Below are 20,829 nucleotides of genomic sequence, written 5' to 3'. Positions count from 1 at the left end.
AAATCTTTACTGTACTGAATAATTTTATTTGTGAAAAAGTCCCACAAATTTCCACTGAAGAAACAAACCTAGATGACAAAAAGAACAGGTTCTGATTTTGAAAAAACAGAGATTTCTTGAAATGTATGCTAAAGTAGACAGCAAGACAATTTAAATAAACAGAGTATCAGCCAGATATCCCTTTTTTCCTCCATGGATAAGGCTTTATTAGGTCAATGATTCTTTTCTAAGTCTAACAAGTATACCCACTTGTTTAACTTTGTATTATTATCTGTGAGCTGTTCATTAGCATTTGTAGAATATGCCAGAATGATATTACCTATATTTTCTCAGTAATTTATATTATTGGTAGTGCTTTAAATACTATTGGGTCAATTCTGTTATTTATGGGTATCCTATAATTTTGGTTACTATAATTTAATGTCTGGGGAAACACAGTTTTTACTTATTTAGATGAAAATAATGTAATGTGTAATGAATTCATTTACTTATAAGATGTAATTTAAAACTTGGGAAAGAGAAAAACAAAATTGCTATATAACACTAATAATAGAGTTTAAATGTTTAGGCCTGTTGGCTAAATTTTGCTAATTTACTCTCAGAAGAATGATTTATCATCAAATCTGACTAAGATAGCTCATTCTTTGCCATCATAGTAGAAGTAAACAGGCAATTCGAATTTCCATGTAATCTTATATAAGGAGGAGCAAAATAGCTCGTGATGAAATAATATTTGCATAAGAGACACACTTAGAGTTTCCAATTTCAAAACACCCTTTTTAAAATACATTTCCTTTTATCACTTCCTCTAAGTCATTGTAATTAATTTGCTGACTTCCATAAACATGAAAAGAAATAGATTTATTCACAAATATTACAAATATTTAGTAAGCTTTCTTGCTCTACCTACAGAATTATTTATTTTTAGTGGTACCTAAGTTAATTATCATCTATATTAACATAATGAAAGGTTGTAGAACATAGATTATACCAAGAATTTTGCATGATTTACATATTATTACATATTATAGAGTACATTTATTGAGTTAGCATATTTTTTGCTGCATTTAAATTACTTTTCTAAATTTTACAATTAAATAATGGTGTGCTACTGTACACACTCCAATTATAATTATTTGAGAAATGGTGCAATAAATGTTGGTTGGATAAATAAAATAACCTAATGTGTCAAAAAAAATAAATACATAATTATGTAATGGTAAAATGGTGCTGATATTAAAAAAAAATTTAAAAAAGCCAATCCATTGTAACTACCACTGCCCTTTTTCCCCATCACTTCTATGAAAATTTTCCTTCCTGTTACCACCTTCCTAAACTACCCCTGGTTTAAACTCCTTCTTTGAAGACAGAAACAGATATGAGCTAACTCTTTTTTTTTTTTTTTCACCTGTCTCTGTTCTTTTCTAGCTGCCTCCACCTTGTATTCACCTCTTCTTTCTTGTGCTTCTGGCTCACTTCACCTCAATAATCCCTGAACAAATTTTTATAATCACCTTGGCTCTCCTACCACATCACACCGCAACTCCCCTGCCTGACTTGGAAAGCTCTTCACACTCTTTCCAATAGTCTTCCCACCTTTCCAATTCAAACCCTTCTCTGCCAATGACAACAATGAGGACAGTGGCAAGGTCAGAAGATGTTTACTGAACATGGAACTATTTATCAGAGACCAAAGACATTAACATATAATTGATAGACTAGAGTAGAAGTAACACCAATCTATGTGGGTTCCCTCACTTAGCCCTCATAATAACAAGGGAGATACTATTATTCTATTTTATAGATGAGGAAATTAAGGCACAGAGAGATAAAATACTTCATCAGAGATTATATGGCTAGTCAGTTGTGGATCTGGGACTTGAATTTAGGACATATCCTCTTAATTTCTTGTGGGTTATTGAACATACTGTACATAAGACCTGCTGCCTTATTTGCTTACATGCATTACTGCTGACGTTATTCCCATTTACTAGATAGTTTTGCTGCCGCTCAGTCAGGTATTACCCGGCCTTCATCATCTAGTTCAACTGATACATTGAGACTATATTTAGCCTTTTCTGCAAAACCTTATACCATTTCACTAGACTTCATTGACTTCCCCTTTTAGATAGTTCTAAATAATCTCTATTATATATTATTATACTACGTGCTCCTTCAGCTTTATTTTATCTGAATGGTAGCAGAATATGCCACCTCAGAATGTGCCATTTTGGAATAAGGATTCTTTTTAGCTGAAGACAATTGAGAAAAAAAAATATAAGAAAAACTCTGTTTTGCCCCTTCTTGCCTGAAAGCAGGACATCAATTTGTGAAGTGTCCATCTTCCCTTCTTTGCAAGGAAGAACATAAGTTAACCACCAGAGTTAACTCTAAATAAACCCTTATCAGTCCAGAAATAGCACCAAAAGAACCTACATAAAAACTTTGCTAACTAACCCTTATCTTCTATTAGTTCCCCATATATTTACCTTCTTACCATTTGCCGCCCTAGAAACTCAAAGTCCTTTTCCTTTGTCTTACCTAAAAATTTCTACAAATTCAGTATTATTTTGTTAAGATGATATAAAAGCCCAAGTTTTAACCACTCATTTGAATTGTACATCACTGAGTGCTCCCACATGTATGCCACATTAATAAATCTGTTTTTCTTTTGTTAATCTGTTTTTAGTCAGTCTAGTTTACAGTTCCCCACTCAAACAACCTCAGATGGGGAGCGGGAAAACAGATTTTCCTCTGGTATACATTTCTCTGACAAAATTATAAAATTCTCTGACAAAATTCTTAAGGATGCAGAGGGACTACATCTTGAATTTTTTTCAGATTCTGCAATTAGCACAAAATGACTGTTAGCTGCAGCAACAAGTATATTCTAGGCTCTGTGGTATGTGCTGTACTTACTGATCTCAGTTAATTTTAACTAAAATTATAGGAGGTAAATGTCATTATCCTACATTTACAGATGAGGTAACTGAGGCATGAAGAGGTAAAGGAAAAGAACAAGGTCATAAAGCTAGAAGGTGGCAGAGCCGGGACTGATCTTCTAGCTCTTTTAAATGTACAGACTTAAATAAGTTTTTAGTTTTTCATTTTAATTTAATGTTTACAAAATGATGCTCTTTAACACATAATCTTGCATTTTTCTCCTTTACAATTAAAAAAATACTAATTCTTATCATGGCCTTTGCCTTCTGATCTCCATTTTTCTCAAAATGGAGGTTTCAAATAGATTTTTTTATGGATTTAACATGAAAGATATACTTCTCTGCTTGGTTTCTATGATATCTTCACTTAATTCTGAGCTCAGCTGATCACATCTACATTACATAAATAATCTTTTGTGCTTGCTTTATCCTCTTATTCTTCTGAATAATTAAATTCTAAAATACTTCTTTTTGATGAACATATATAATTTTGCATGTAACATAAATATATCTTACTACTGTTACTTATTAGCTATATAGGATATTTTCTAAAAGGGAGGGATCTGCGATTTAGCTAAGTTGATATGAAATAGAAACTTTATAGAAAGATTTTATGTGTTTTTAAAGTTAATTTTCAACTGACTTTATTTACCCAAGGGACTCTATTTGACTACTATTGTTATAGATAAGGTCCTCTGGTTTTAATGGTACATATCTCTAATCACATATGCAACAAAATACCTCTACGCTCTACATAATACATATCTCACAATGACAACCAAATGTTCTACATCATCTCTCAGTAGAAAGGAAGAATATAATTCTTTCAGTGGAAAGTGGATAACTCTGTTCTTATTAGACACATTTAAAGTTCTCTAAATCATGTTCTGATTGCAACTCATTCTCATGCCACCCATGCATTCATATTTTATGTAGCTTGACCATGCTTCCTCCCAGACCCTCTAAGTGTCTGTAACTGACTTCCACCTAGTTAATATTAGCATCTTTTATAAGATACTGTCTGAGAAACTCAGTGACACTGAGTTCCATCTTGACCACCAACTCCCCAACTCTGTTCTTATTCTTTCTTCTCATCTTCTTAAGGCTACACTGTCCAATGGAAGAATCGTGTTTTGAAACATATGTACAAGTACTAACACACATATACTCTTTAAGTATAAAATAATAATAATTATTATTAATAATAATAAAGTATTTACAACATATAGACCATCAATCAAGAACCTATTAGTAAAGTTTATTCTTGGATCTCGAAATAGAGATATGGTAACAATACACAAAAGATAAATCCTATATTAAAGTATGTTTTTCATATTTGGATAACTCAGCTAAGCAACTGCATAGAAACTTATTTGGATCTTCATACTATGGCCTCAATGATATTTGAAGAGATAATTGACCAAATCTTGGGAAGTGAAAATATATACTAGAAACATAATAAAAATAGGTCCTTTATTTATTTTTTCTTTCTATTACAGGTATATTTTTAGGGAAAAAGTTAAAGGTTGATAAATACTCAGGGATGGGGAAGGGTGCAATGTGGTATGGGGGAGATTATTTTCTTGCCACAAAGCTCAACAGACTCTGTCTTGACTGCTTGCTCTTTCATTACTCACCCCAGAGATTTTCAAAGTGTGTTCTAGGGACTTGTGGGGGCCTCTGACATCACATAAGATATGCAAGGTAAAAACTATCTTCATAAGAATAGTGATACTTTTTTGCCTATTTCTCTCTCATTCTTTCCTGAGTGTATAGTGTTTTCCAGAAGTTACATGACAAATGATACTGTATTAGATTGAATGTAAAAGCAGGTATGAGAATCAAGCTGTCTTTTATTAAGCCAGACTTTGAAGAAATTTACAATACTAAATTTTCTCTTCTTACTAATATTTGGGGGGCATGGGGGTTATAACATGAAGCTACTTTTTGTGAAAAACGTTATTTAGCATGTAATAGGTTTACTTTGTTATTTTAATAGAGTTAGTAAATAAATAATTTTAAAATGATTTATCTTATATAATTTTATTTATTATGTCTATTTTAATTCTAGCATGATAAATGTCAATATATATTACCGAATAAACAAAAAGTATTTGGGGTCCACAGTAAGTTACATTTTAAAAGTGTAAACAGGTTCTGAGACCAAATACTTTCAGAACCTCTGATTTGTATTTTACCCTAGTGATCTCATTCAAAGTCTTGTTATGGGTTGAGCTGTCTAATTAATTAGGGTGAGGTCATACTGGAGTAGGTTGGACCCTTAATCTAATATGACTGGTATCCTAATAAAAAGAACACCATGTGAAGAGACAGAAATGTACAGGGAGAATGCCAAGATCAAAGTTATGCTGCTACAACCAAGGAACTACCAGAAGCTAGGAGAGAGGCTGGAACAGATCTCTCCCTAGCATCTTCAGAAAGAGCACAGCCCTCCCATAACACCTTTTGTCCTCTAGAACTGTGAAACAATAGATTTCTATTGTTCTGAACCAACCAGTTTGTGATACTTTGTTACAGAAGACCTAGCAAACTAATATTCCCTAACCCTAATCATCTAAAACCAATGATTTTCAAACCTGTCTGTGTAGTCCAAACCTCTTTACTGAGATTCATACACACATATACAATGACTACTTAGACATTTCCAATCTTTCCAAAACATCTGAGAATGAAATATGTTCAAAATGACACTAATCATTGTAACTTTACTGATGAAATTTGCTCTATTCCTGAATTTTTTCTTTATGAAGTGTATCACATTCTTTAATGCCTCCTTTGTTCAATTCTCATATCCAATCAAACAGTAGGGGTCAGTCAGTTCTACCATTTAATACCCCTCTGGTAATGGTTAATTTTATGGGTCAACTTGGCTGGGCCACAGTGCCCAGATATTTATTCAAACACTATTCTGGAGGTTTCTGTGAGGATGTTTTGGGATGAGATTAACATTTAAATATGTGGAGTTTGAATAAAGTAGATTGCTATCCATAATGCGGGTGGGTCTCATCCAACCAGCTGAAGGCATGAATAGATAAAAAGTTTGACGTCCCCTGGGGCATCTGGGTGGCTAAGTCAGTTAAATATCTGACTTCAGCCCAGGTGGTGATATCAAGGTTTGTGGGTTTGAGCCCCACGTTGGGCTCTGTGCTGACAGCTCAGAGCCTGGAGCCTGCTTCTGATTTTGTGTCTCCCTCTCTCTCTGTCCCTCCCCTGCTAGCACTCTGTCTCTCTTTCTCTTCTAAAAATAAATAAACATTACAAAAAAATTGACTTTCCCTGAGAAGGAATTCTGCAAGCCAACTGCCTTTAAACTTCAACTGGAACACTGGCTCTTCCCTGGGTCTATCCTGACACCCTACTCTGCAGGCTTTGGACTTGCCAGCTTCCATAATCACATGAGCCAATTCCTTTAAATAAATCTGTCTCTATATATCCACATCCTATACAACTCAAATATACCTCTTATTGGTAACTTCTCTAACCTTACTACCACTGAATCCAGGCTGTCATCATCTCTTGTCAGGATTATGATAATAACTTTATAACCACTGTTGTCACAGGCCCTTCTCTTTCCAATCCATTTTCTATGCTTTTGTCAAAATGATCTAAGAAATCTATCAAGCATATCATTTTTTCCATTTATAAATACTTATAGGCTTCCCATCGCCTTCAGGGTAAAGGCCTTAGCATAACCAAGGGAATGCACCATCTGCCCCTTACTTCTTCAAGACAACTTTTTTAAAATTTATTTATTTTTGAGAGAGAGAGAGAGAGAGAGAGAGAAAGAGAGAGAGAGAGAGAGAGAGAGAGAGAGAGAGAGAGAAAGCATGAGTGGGGGAAGGGCAGAGAGAGAGAGGGGGAGAGAATCCCAAGTGGGCTCCATGGTAATGCAGGGCTCGATCCGATCTCATAAACAGTGAGATCATGACCTGAGCAGAAATCAAGAATCAGATGATTAACCAACTGAGCCACCTAGGAGCCCCTTCTTCCATACTCTTATTTCACTATTAGTCCATGCATAAAAGGGAGTAACTTTCAGTCCTATTCTACTGACTCCATCACCTTTTAAGCAAGAACTTCCTATGAATACCCATTGCTTTTCCTAATTGAGTATCTTCAGTCAGGATCAATTCTTTTCATCCTAATTATGAAGTCTGTTTGCTAAATTATGTTGATGCTACTCTTTTTAACCTTGGTTTTTAACTTTTTTTCTTCTTTTAAAATGTTGTTATATTTATTTCCTGGGATATAAAAGATAAACTATTGGAAATTCCTAAAACATTTTATATATTTTAAAGGTATAAAGAATAAACTTAATGGTATAGACACCATTTCAGAAGATTAGCTATTAAGAGACATTACTACAAAATAATTGGTAATGGTTAATCATTATAATTAATAGTTATAATAAAAATAATAATAAATTTGGCCACAGACTGCCTAGATTCAGATCTTGATTCTATCTATCTCTTACTGACTGTCTCTGTGAACTTGGGTAAGTTACTTAACTTCTCTGTCCCTCAGTTTCCTCATCTAAAAATGAGATACTAGCCCTTTCCTATAGGGTTTTATGAGGATTAGGTATGTTCGTATACACAAAACTCCTGCAACAGTTCCTGGTGCATAGTGCTACATGTTAGTAGTTGTTGCTAGTTATTATTATTTGACAATGGCATTTATAATTGCAAAGATTCTATAGCCAGACTACTTGGATTCTAATCTTGGTGATACACTTATTTGTGTGATCTTGGACAAGTTCTTTAATTTCTATGAACCTCAGTTTCCTCAACTGGATGAGGTAATGACAGTACCTACTTCTTATGTTATGAAAATTAACTGACTTAAAACATTTCAAAGTCTTAGAACAGTGCTTGGCACATGGTCAACATTACACAGCGCTTGCAATTTTTACTGTCACTATATTAAGAAATAGGTGGTCCATATTAATCATGTTCTCATATCTTGTTCAGATTTTGTTTTGCTTTTAAATTCTCTAACCCTCAGTGGCAAAGGCTATGCTTTTTCTTAATTTTTATTAACTTTTCAGAGTGTAGCTACCTGATGCCAATCACTTTATTTACCCTCTCTTCCTAAAAAAAAAAAAAAACAAAAAAAAAAACACCAATAATATACAGTCAATCTTACTAACCAAGAAAACAATTTACTTTATATTATGACATGCAGTATCTTTGTTCTTAGGCTCTCAGTTGAATAAGACATCTATTTTTTTCAACTTATAATAGTACTGTCAATATCTATTATGACTTGTAATGTTCAAAGCCCCAAGGAAAACTGTTATTACTGTGTTGTCAACAGACACATGTCAACAAAAAGAGACCAGAGCCATAGGGCTCATCTCCCCATACTGGTTTTTCTCTTTTCATCTTACCCGCTTCTTTCCTCACCACTGCATTATCCAGAACATAATATGATATAATTTGATAAAATAAATGAGGGGAAAGAGACCATTTCAACAATATATTACCTTGCATTGATTCTCAAAAATCCTGAGTGTCCAGTGCATGGTGATAAAAAATATAGATAATATCATGAGAGAAATTTGACACAAATAACTAATAATATTGTGAAATTTCTACACAAAACATTTACTTTATAATCCAAAATTAAGTGAAATTACTTTATTTAAAAATTTTTAAAGTACTTCATACCTTTGTTTATATCAATGAGTTGTTTCTTTTTCTTCTGGCGTTCTAACTTTTCTTGTTCAGCTTTCTCTTTTGCGAGCTTTGCCCTCCTAGTCTTCTCTTCCATTTCTTTTCTCTTGTTGTTTTCTTTCACTGCTTCCTATACAAAGTTAAACACAAATCCTTCCATTACTTATATGTTACAGAAACTGTGCAAGTTACAAATTATATATATACATACATGCATGTGGGTGCTCAGAGATGGTAAAATATTATAGCAGCTTCAAGGTCCATATATATACTTTTGAGAGAAACAAATAATTCGAAGACATCCCTTTTTGAAAATAATTGGAAATAACTCAGGTTTTATGTTTTTTTAGTTTTTAATTTAAATTCTAGTTGCTTAAAATACGACGTAATATTAGTTTCAGGTGTACAACATAGTGATTCAATACTTCCATACAACACACAGTGCCCATCACAACAGGTGCACAATTAATCCTCATTATCTATTTCACCCATCTCACCTTCCCTCTAGCAACCCTCATTTTGTTCTCTATAGTTAAGAGTATGTTTTCTGGGTTACCTCACTGTCTCTCCCTCCCTCTTTGTTCATCTGTTTCATTTCTTAAATTCCACATATGAGTGAAATCATGGTATTTTCCCTTCTCTGACTTATCTCACTTAGCATAAAACTCTCTAGCTCCATCCATTTTGTTGCAAATGGCAAGATTTTATTCTTTTTCATCGCTAATATTCCATTATGCACACACACACACACACACACACACACACACACATCACCTCTTCTTTATCCATTCATCAATTGACATACACTTGGGTTGTTTACATAATTTGGCTACTGTCAATAATGCTGCTATAAACATCAGGTTGCAAGTACCCCTTTGAATTAGTATTTTTTTTTATTCTTTGGGTAAATACCTAGTAGTGCAATTGCTGGATCCTAAGGTAGTTCTATTTTTAACTTTTTGAGGAACCTCTACACTGTTTTCCAGAGCGACTGCACCAGTTTGCATTCCCACCAACACTGTAAGAGGATCACCCTTTCTCCACATACTCACCAATACCTGTAGTTTTTTGTGTTGTTCATTTTAGCAATTCTGACAGGCATAAGGTGATACCTCATTCTAGTTCAGATTTGTATTTCCCTGATGAGTGATCCTGAGCATCTCTTCATGTGTTTGTCAGCCATCTGTATGTCTTCTTTGAGAAAATGCCTATTCAGGCCTTCTGCCTATATTTTAACTAGATTATTCATTTGTTTTTGGTGTGAGTCTTTATAACTTCTTTATATATTTTGGATATTAACCCTTTATCAGATATGTCATTTGCAAATGTCTTCTCGCATTCCACAGGTTTCCTTTTAGTTTTGTTGATTGTTTTCTTCACTGTGTAGAAGCTTTTTACTTTGATGAAGTCTCCATAGTTTACTTTTGTTTTTGTTTTCCTTGCCTCAGGAGACATATTTAGAAAGAAGTTGCTACAGATGATGTCAAAGAAGTTAGTCAAAGAGGTTACTAGCTTTGTTTTCCTCTACAATTTTAACAGATTCCTGTCTCACATTTAGGTCTTTCCTCTATTTAAAAATTTTTTTTGTGTGTATGGTATAAGAAAGTGGTCCAGTTTCCTTCTTTCGCATGTAGCTGTCCAGGTTTCCCAACACTGTATTTTTCTTCTAGAACCAAAAAAAAGAAACTTTTCTTTGAAAATACTTTTTCCCATTCGATATTTTTTTCCTGCTTTATGGAAGATTAACTGACCATATAGTTGTGGGTTCATTTCTGGGTTTTCTACTCTGCTCCATTGACCTATGTGTCTATTTTTGTGCCAGTACCATACGGTTTTGATTACTACAGTTTTGTTTTATAACTTGAAGTCCGGAATTGTGATACCTACAGGTTTGCTTTTCTTCTTCAATGTTGTTTTGGCTATTAGGGTCCTTTGTGTCTCCAAACAAATTTTAGGATTGTTTTAGCTCTGTTAAAAATGCTGCTAGTATTTGATAGGGATTACATTAAATGTGGAGATTGCTTTGGGTAGTATAGACATTTTAACAAGATTTGTTCTCTCAATCCATGAGCATGGAATGTTTCTACCTTTCTTTGTATCATCTTCAATTTCTTTCATCAGTGTCTTATAGTTTTCAGAATACAGGTCTTTCACCTCCTTGGTTTTTTCCAAGGTATCTTATTGTTTTGGGTGTAAGTGGTATTGATTTCTTAATTTCTCTGTTGCTTCATTACTGGTGTATAGAAATGCAACAGATATCTGCAGATTGATTTTGTATCCTGCAACTTTCCTGAATTAGTTTATTGGAATTAGTGTATTGGTTCTAGCAGTTTTTTTTGGTGTCTTCCAGGTTTTCTATATAGAGTATTATGTCATCTTCAAATAGTGAAAGTTTTGCTTCTTCTTTGCTGATTTGGATGCCTTTAATTTCTTTTTGTTGTCTCATTGCTGTTGCTCTGATTTCCAGTACTATGTTAAATAACAGTGGTGAGAGTGGACATCCTTGTCTCTTTCCTGACTCAGTTTTTCCTCATTGAGGATATTAGCTGTGGGTTTTCCATATATCGCCTTTACTATGTTAAGGTATGTTCCCTCTAAACCTATTTATTGAGGGTTCTTTTCATGAATGGATATTGTACTTTGTCGAATGCTTCTTCTATATCTATTGAAAGGATCATATAGTTCTTATACTTTCTTTAATTAATGTGGTATATCACATTGATTGATTTGAGAATATTGAACTGCCTTTGCAACCCAGGAATAAATCCCACTTGATCATGGTGAATAATTTTTTTTAATGTATTGTTGGATTCAGTTTGCTAGTATTTTATTGAGAATTTCTGCATGCATGTTCATCATGGATATTGGCTTGTAGCTCTCTCTTTTACTGGAGCCTTTATCTGGTTCTGGTATCTGGGCAATGCTGGCCTCATACAATGAATTTTGATGTTTTCCTTCCTTTTCTAGTTTTTGGAATAGTTTGAGAAGAATAGGTATTAACTCTTCTTTACATGTGAAGCCATCTGGCCCTGTACTTTTATTTGTTGGGATTTTTTCATTACTGATTCAATTTCTTTGCTAGTTGTTGGTATGTTCTAGTTTTCTATTCCTTCCTGTTTCAGGTTGGTAGTTAATATTTGTTTCTAGGAATTTATCCATTTCTCCCAGGTTTTCCAATTTGTTCTCATACAGTATTTTATAATATTCTCCTAATATATGTTGCATTTCTGTGGTGTTGGTTGTTAGGAAATAACTTAGGCTTTAATTGTCATAACCTGGAGTGGCAGAAATTTAGGGACATGAATGTTCACAGGTTTAACAATAAATATGTTTTTTCCATTGCTGAAATATGAAATAGTTTTGATACACAAGAAAAGGTTAAATATGAAAATATGGTTTAGCAAGTATTTTAACACTTTATTATACATCTTTCCTTTATCTGCAAAAAAGGAATAAAAAAACTACCTCATAGGATTTTTGTGAGGAAAAATGGCATATACTCATAAAGTGCATAGAACAGTAGGTCTATGATGATGGTGGTGGTTGTGGTAGTGATGGTACCAATTACATCTAATGGTGAAGGGCATGAAACAATCAGCTATGTTATCACAGGAAGAAAATACCTGAAAGTTTAACAGCTTATTACATGCCAAGATCTTTAGAAATGCTGAGGACATATTTCAAACTATTGTTTGATGTATTGTATTTTACAATTTTTATTTATTTTTTTAAAAAATGTTCATTTATTTTTGAGAGAGAGAGAGAGAGAGAGCAAGCAGGGAAGGGGCAGGGGCATGGTGTGGGAGGACAGAGGATCCAAAGCAGGCTCTGCACTGACAGTAGAAAGCCTGATGCAGGGTTCGAACTCATGAACCATGAAATCATGATCTGAGCCAAAGTCGGATGCTTAACCGACTGAGCCACCCAGGTGCCCCAGTTTGTCTGATGTATTTTATATAAATTATTTGTGGAACTCAAGTGAATTAGTATATTCCAGTAGGTGGTATGGGAAGAAATTTGAAATAAACTGATCAACTAGTATAATATTAACTTTTTTTTGAATTCAGAGAAGTCATTAATACAAAGACATACAAACAGCAAGTTCCTTCTATCAAGCTATTTTGGTTTACTTTCTCCTATTATTATTGATTAGATATACATCATAGCATATATGACTTTAACAAAACTACTTTGTTCCAGAAACCCTAAAGAAAAAGACTCAATAACAAGAATACATCTGCAAGGCCTTTCCTGAAAGTGTCTATATTGAAAATTCTTTTCTTGATAATAAAGACACAATACTTTTTACAAGTCCTGAAAACATTTTCTTTTTCTTTTTTTTTCTTTTTTTTACATTTTTTAACATTTATTTATTATTGAGAGACAGAGCATGAGCAGGGGAGGGGCTGAGAGAGGGAGAGACACAGAATTGGAAGCAGGCTCCAGGCTCTGAGCTGTCAGCACAGAGCCCGACGTGGGGCTCGAACTCACAAACTGCAAGATCATGACCTGAGCCAAAGTCGGACACTTAACCAACTGAGCCACCCAGGTGCCCCGAAAACATTTTCAAAAATTCTCCTCACTTACAAGAATTATTGATATGTCCCCCTTCTTTTGCCTCCCTCAGGCTAGTACCTCCTGTATTAGGCTAAGAACACAAAATGATCTGGCTCATACAGACAAAATTAAAGACTACCACTTCAGCTGGAATGATAGAATCATAATTTTAGAACAGTGTTTCTCAATCTCAGCACTAGTGTCATTTTTGGCTGGTGTCATTCTTTGCTATGGGAGCTGTCCTGTGCATTGTAACATGTTTAGCAGGACACGTGATGCCAGTAGCACACCTTCCTAGTTGTGACAACCAAAAATGTCTCCAGAGATTGCCAAATGTTAGGCAGGTGGAGAATTACTAACCTGGGGGTTTCATAGAGATAATTTATACAAAATTACAAAGTACATACTCTGTTGAACTCAGCTTCTTTTCAAATACGTGGAAAATGAGTTCCAAATAGTTTAAATAATGGCTTAAGGTCACACATTTATGTAAGTGAAAATTTTGGAATAGAAATCATGTCTATTTACTCCTGGTTTAATGTTTGTTTCATTAAGGAACAAAAGGCAATGTGAATATGACACCAAAAGTATAAGCAACCAAAGAAAAACATAGATTAATAAGGCTTCATCCAAACTAAAACCTTTTACCCGTCAAAGGACTCTGTGAAGAAAGTGAAGAAATAACACAGAGAATGGGAGAAAATTTTTGTAAATCATATATCTGATAAGGATATATAAAAGATCTTCTAACTCAGTAATAAAAAGACAACCCAATTAAAAATGGGCAAAAGATTTGAAAATTTCTTCAAAGATATATCTATCTATATCTATACCTATATCATCTATAGATATCTATGAATCTATAACATCTATGAAAAGATGTTAGACTTTGTTAATCCTCAGGGAAAAGATAATAAAAACCACAATGAGGTACCACTGCATGCCAATAGTATGGCTACAATTTAAAGAAGGAAGAAAAATAAAAAACAGATAATAACAGGTGAGGATGTGGAGAAATTAGAACTCTTTGCATTGCTGACGTGAATGTAAAATGGTGAATCATTTTGGAAAATTGTCTGGCTGTTCCTTAAAATGCTAAACACAGAGTTACAATATGACCCAGCAATTCTACTCCTACATACATACCCAAGAGACAATAAAACACACGTTCATAAAAAATACTGCACAATAATAGCAGCAGTATTCCTAATAGCCCATAAGGAGAAAAAACTCAAATGTCTATCAATTGCTAAATAAACAAAATATAGTATACATCCATACAGTGGAATTTATTCAACCATAAAAAGAATGAAGTACTGATATGTGCTGCAATATGGATGAATCTTAAAATATTCTGCTAAGTGAAAGAAATCAGACACGAAAGGCTGCATATGAAATGATTACATTTATATGTAATGTCTAGAATAGGCAAATTCATAGAGACAGAGAATAGATTAGTGGTTGCCAGAGGATGGGGGTGGGAAGAATGGGGAGTACCTTCTAATGAGTATGGGGTTTATTTTGGGGGTGATCAAAATGTCTTGAAGTAGATAGTGGTGATGGTTGAAAAACCTTGTAAATATACTAAAAAACAGTAAATTGTATACTTCAAAATGGTGAATTTTATATATAAAATTTATATGTAAATTATACCTCAATAAAAATTAATAAAATTCTTAAAAGATGTTTGAGAAAGGCAGGATTTAAATACAATTACAACTTAGAAAAAAAGACAATGTGAAAAGGCAACATATATTCAGAATTTGATATAAAAAGTTGTATGATCTTTGGTAAGTAACATAAGAGGAGGTAAATAGTAGGGGAGAGAAGGAAGGTTAGTGCTTATGTATATTTTATTACTGGTCAAATCTCTGATCTGGTAAACAGTTACCAACATCTGGGTGTACTGTTCAATTATCAATCTAAAGAGTTGTTTAGGTGCTGAGTGCTGTCATTTATTATAAAGATGAAAAAAATGGTAACTTGCTTTTGTAGTACTTCCTTGTTCTGATAATAAGAGCTATAGCTTAAAATTTTTTTAATATTTATTTTTGAGAGAGAGAGAGACAGAGAGGGAGCCACCAGGGAAGGGGCAGAGAGAGAGAGGGAGACACAGAATCCAAAGCAGGTTCTAGGCTTTGAGCTATCAGCACAGAGCCCGATGCGGGGCTCAAACCCACAAACCATGAGATCGTGACCTGAGCTGAAATCGGATGCTTAACCAACTGAGCCATCCAGGTGCCCCAGTAACAGCTATTTGTTAATGGAAATTTATTATGTGCAGGTGTTTTAAATAAGTAATTTTGAATCTTTATAGAAAACCTGTAATGTAACTATCATTTGTTATTTTGTAGGCGATGAAACTTAGGTTCAGGTAATTTAAGTGAGATGCCCAAGGTTACATAGCTACTTAAGTGGCAGAACAACGTATGTTCACTTATGCTACCACGATGCCTTCCAAGTAGAGTTCCCTGATAAAATATAAGATTCTTTGTTAAATTTTAATTTCAATATCAGATGAATCATGTATAATTTTTAGTATCAGTATATCCCACACATACCTAAGTGGGCATTGGGTATTGTGTGCGATATACTTAAAAAGTCATGTACTATTTGGGGCACATTAATATTAAAAAAAATTCATGGTTTATGTGAAATTCAAATTTAACTGGGCATCCAGTATTTTCATTTGACAAATCTGGCAATCCTATCTCTAAGACTGTTGACTTTTCATAAGCATCCTCTCATGGACTAAGATCATCTAATGAAAACAGTAGAATGATTATAAAAACATAAAAATAGCTCAAATCTACACTATATTGAGAAAAGAAATGTTGATATAGATTACTGATAGGCATTATATGGTTCATGAACTTGAATCATACTATTTCTATACCATTCTCCATATATTTATTTCCTGTTTCTTGACAATAGTGTAAAACCAAAAAAGAAAAAAAATATATATATATATACATATATATATATATATATATATATATATATATCTAAACTGACACAATTGGAGGTAGAAGAAAATAAGTCAATACTCATTATTAAACAATCACCAATGGAGAAATTTGGCATATGTGAATTGGATAAATTTCTATACAAAATGGGGGCTTGTCACAGGCACTACTAAAACAACATGAATGTAGATCTAGTAAATGATGAAACAGATGAAATAACAGCCCAACAGTTTACATCTTACATGTTTCAGGAAAAGATTTAACAACAAAACAGCTGCACAATTTGAAACGGCATCTGTAATCCTAAAGAGACCAAAATGGAAGAGGAAAATAATTTCTGTGGTTTGGTATTAATGAAAATGAATGAAGCATCTACAAAGGCATATATTTTTCAAGGAACATAGACTGTGGAGTGAGATTTTGGTCCTGATATCACCATTTCTGTCTTCATGAAGAGGCTTCATGCTGAAAATAAGACCTTATTCCTCCTGATGTTTTTATTCTTTGGCTCTGGCTTTAGAAAACTGGAAATGGGAAACACTCTCTCTTAAAAAAAAAAAAAAAAAAAAAAAAAAAAAAAAAAAACTTTAAAAGAGAAAGGAAAATCGTAACTATAGTTTCATATCGACAATCTTTAGTTGTACTAGAGTGAAAGAAAAGAAATTCTCAAGACTTTAACTCTCCTAAAAATGTAAAAGCTAATGAGCTAAGGAGAAAACTCATTTGAGGGATAGGATGTATTCTTTTCATCCTAAGTCCTACAAAACAAAGCCCAAAATAATTAAAAGAATAAAAGCAACAGAAGTAAATTTATATTCAGGTTTTAAAAAAATCTCTTAAGTGACTGTGATTAACAACACTTTATATTTGTCAAGCATCACTGAACATTTTAAAACAGTCATGAGTACTTAAGCATCATTCTCTAGGAAGCATCAATCGTTTCTTAGGGTTGGGAATGCCAACTGATTAGATTCTTTCAATGTACAGAAATGTGTTTTTAAAGGATGCTAATTGAGAAAGTGTTTTGGTGGTAACCTCAGACAAGATAAATATGTACCAAAAAAAGCTTCAGTTTTGCCAGCATATCTATTTTTCAAGAGTCAGTAAAAAGTACAATAGGAGCAAAATATAACAGAAAATGTCTCTAGGATTTACTGCAAAATATATTCAGCAACCTAATTTTAAGTCTCTCACTGAAATCTCTATTGTCTTCCTGAAAATATGAATTAAAAATCTTATTTCCCTTGCTGTGCATAATTAACAAATGAGACCTATGGGCTAAAAATGTCGTATGAAAAAATAAAAAAGCTCATGTAAATGCTAAGACCTCTCATTTATTCCAATTAAGTTTTTTTTTTTCTGAATCTGGAGTTCTTTTTTGTTTTTTATAACTTATTATCAAATTGGTTTCCATATAACACCCACTGCTCATCCCAACAGGTGCTCTCCTCAATGCCCATCACCCACTTTCCCCTCTTCCCCACCCCCATCAACCCTCAGTTTGTTTTCAGTATTTAAGTCTCTTATGGTTTGCCTCCTTTCCTCTCTGTAACTTTTTTCCCCCTTCCCCTCCCCCATGGTCTTCTGTTAAGTTTCTCAGGATCCACATATGAGTGAAAGCATATGGTATCTTTTTCTGCCTGACTTATTTTACTTAGCATAACACTCTTCAGTTCCATCCACGTTGCTACAAAAGGCCATATTTCATTCTTTCTCATTGCCATGTAGTATTCCATTGTATATATAAACCACAACTTCTTTATCCATTCATCAGTTGATGGACATTTAGGCTCTTTCCATAATTTGGCTATTGTTGAGAGTGCTGCTATAAACATTGGGGTACAAGTGCCCCTATGCATCAGTACTCCTGTATCCCTTGGGTAAATTCCTAGCAGTGCTACTGCTGGGTCATAGGGTAGGTCTATTTTTAATTTTTTGAGGAACCTCCACACTGTTTTCCAGAGCGGCTGCACTAGTTTGCATTACCACCAACAGTGCAAGATGGTTCTGGTTTCTCCACATCCTCTCCAGCATCTATGAAAACTGGTTCAGAAAATTCCAAGGGACTCAAATTCCTGCTTCATTCATGCCAGGCCTATGTTAAGGAAGCATCTTCCAATCTTGTTGTGATACTTCAAAACAAAACCACCACCATCAAAACCATTTCTTGCTTCCATCGTCCTCAAAGGCTTATTAACCCACTGCTAACTGCAAAAGCACTTTGCAAGCACTGTGATCTGAGTGAAAGCTAAAGGTATATTTGAGAGATGGAGAAGTGGAATAATTACGAAAGGAAATGGATCTTGGAATGAGATACACCTGGTTTCAATTCCAAGCTCCCATTACTTATGCTAAAAGCTATGTGTCCTTGATTAAGTTAGTTACTTCATCTCTTTGAGCTTTAGTTTCCACTAAATACAGTTTTCCAGGGGCGCCTGGGTGGCTCAGTCGGTTAAACGTCCGACTTCAGCTCAGGTCACAATCTCGCGGTCCGTGAGTTCAAGCCCCGCGTCGGGCTCTGGGCTGATGGCTCAGAGCCTGGAGCTTGCTTCGGATTCTGTGTCTCCCTCTCTCTCTGCCCCCCCTGCCCCCCGTTCATGCTGTGTCTCTCTCTGCCTCAAAAATAAATAAATGTTAAAATTTTTTTTTTTAAATAAATACAGTTTTCCATATCTGTAGAATGGAGATACTACTACTCAAATTACTTTGAGTACTTGGGTGTTAAATAGATTAAGGGAAATAATGTTTATATAAAACACTGAAGACAATGCCTGGTATAGAAGAAATGCTCTATACATTGTGGCATTTATTATTAATGGAAACATCTGAAAGTTTGAAAAGTAAGAATCTGGCCATTAAGACACAAATGACCACATATGTTTGATCTATGACTAGAAATGTAGCATATTTTGATAGTCTACCCTCATAAGCATACTGGATATGATTTTTTAACTATAATATATTATTGGCATTTAAGGTAATTTAAAAATCCATATATATCACTATCACTTGGCATTTATTAAAATAGAAATTTATTCTTTTCTCCTTTAGGTTTGGTTCCCTAGGAACTTGTGTGAATATACTTGGAAAGTCTTGTAATTCATTACCGTATTGAAAGCTGTATGAAACTAGAGTCACATAACCTTAAAAAATGTACATTAGAAATGTCTTGGTGAACAAATTGGTAACTCTGGTGCCAGAGGCATACTGTGATCACACTGCTGAGTATTTCTCTATTCCTCAGGGATGTTAGAAGGATCCACACACGATACTAAATCAAATCATTTGGCAACAATATAAAGAAACCTGGTATGTATTATATTGAAAATCTTTTCATATACTAAACATGAGCCACTAAGGTATTATTTTTAATGAAAACTCAACGAAACAGGTGAAATTCTCTCCACATTTTCTATCTTGAACTGTCCTACCATCTGATTCTATCTTGGCTTTAATTCAACTGTGCTTTTCCTTCTTTCTGTTTCCTGCTAACCCTTTCAGAATTTTAAACTGTTTCTCTTAATTTCCTCTTTCTAAAATAACATAGAGTACTTAAAATTTAAATTAAAGAATCACTGACATAGATACTGTAAATTTCTATCTTTCTTAGATAAATATAATTCTAAGGCTTTATTTTTTCATGCATCTTATTGATAGTATTTCCAAAACATTCCCGCCCAGAATAAAAATAATGAGAAAGAAGCCTATTTATTTTGTTCCTCTGAAATCAGGAACCATAATCCAAACATTCTAATAGCATACCCCTGTAAACATAGGATGGCCTTTAGGAACTGAGAAATCTGGCTTAAATTCTAGCTAATGACTATCACACTTTACCCTTAGGGCCATTTACTTAACTGCACTAAGTCCCCTTTCCTGATCTGTGAAATACCTGTACTTCATAGTGTTGGTTTGCAATTTAATGAGAAATTGCATATAAAGCCATTAAGTACTGTGCCTTGCACATAGAAAGTGGTCAATGAATAGTGGTGGTTATTATATTATTCCACACCGGGCAATGCCAATGTCCCATGCAATTCAGGATCTGTACTCCGTTTCTTCCAACCCAGGAACATGTCCATATATGTGTAGACTGGGGAGAAGGAAGCATCCTTTTTGATAGGGAAATCTTCCAATACCAGGTAAAAATAGGAAGAAATGAAACATACACACTCACAAACTTTGAACAAACAGGATTTGCCTTCCTGAGTCATGAGAAAAAAAGATTTAGATAGAATGAACAGGAAGTTTTGGGGAAAATTTTTTATGTTACTATACCATACTTGACAAATCTAAGAAACAAAAACATCACAGAATGTTTTGCTTGGTGTACTAACAGTGAAATTCACACATCATCTTCAGGTTAAACACATCTTATGGGACTGTGGCATAAACTGAGGAGTAAAGTTTTCTAAAAGGCAATGGACTTATTTTTGGTGTTATTGTTTTTGTTTTTTAACATCTGTAGTTCTGACATCAATCTGAGAAAATGAAGCATACGTATACTCTAAGAAAAGGCCATTTGGCTTAGAAATCATAAGTTTGCTCTTATTTCTCTCTGAATATTTATCTCAGAATGTGGTATTCACTTGATCTGCCTAAAGGTTTATGGAAAGGTCAGGTGAATTAGCCTACACTCAGTCCTCTACCATAATCCTTGCTAAACTT

The 20,829-nt window shown here is 34.0% G+C and overlaps 1 protein-coding gene across 5 annotated transcripts in view; it reads right to left on the bottom strand.

Annotated features, from left to right (window-relative positions):
* DIAPH2 (diaphanous related formin 2) overlaps positions 1-20,829 on the bottom strand; it is a 974,644-nt gene that overhangs the window by 232,298 nt on the left and 721,517 nt on the right. For all 5 annotated transcript variants that reach the window (XM_049644714.1, XM_049644715.1, XM_049644712.1 and 2 more), the window contains one exon: positions 8,633-8,768. In XM_049644714.1, coding sequence (XP_049500671.1) covers positions 8,633-8,768 — 136 coding nt within the window. The remainder of the gene's footprint in view (positions 1-8,632; positions 8,769-20,829) is intronic.

This window comes from Panthera uncia, chromosome X (genome assembly GCF_023721935.1).
Source record: "Panthera uncia isolate 11264 chromosome X, Puncia_PCG_1.0, whole genome shotgun sequence".
Lineage (NCBI taxonomy): Eukaryota > Metazoa > Chordata > Mammalia > Carnivora > Felidae > Panthera > Panthera uncia.
Note: the sequence above shows the minus strand (reverse complement) of the source record. Positions and strands in the feature narration are given on the sequence as shown.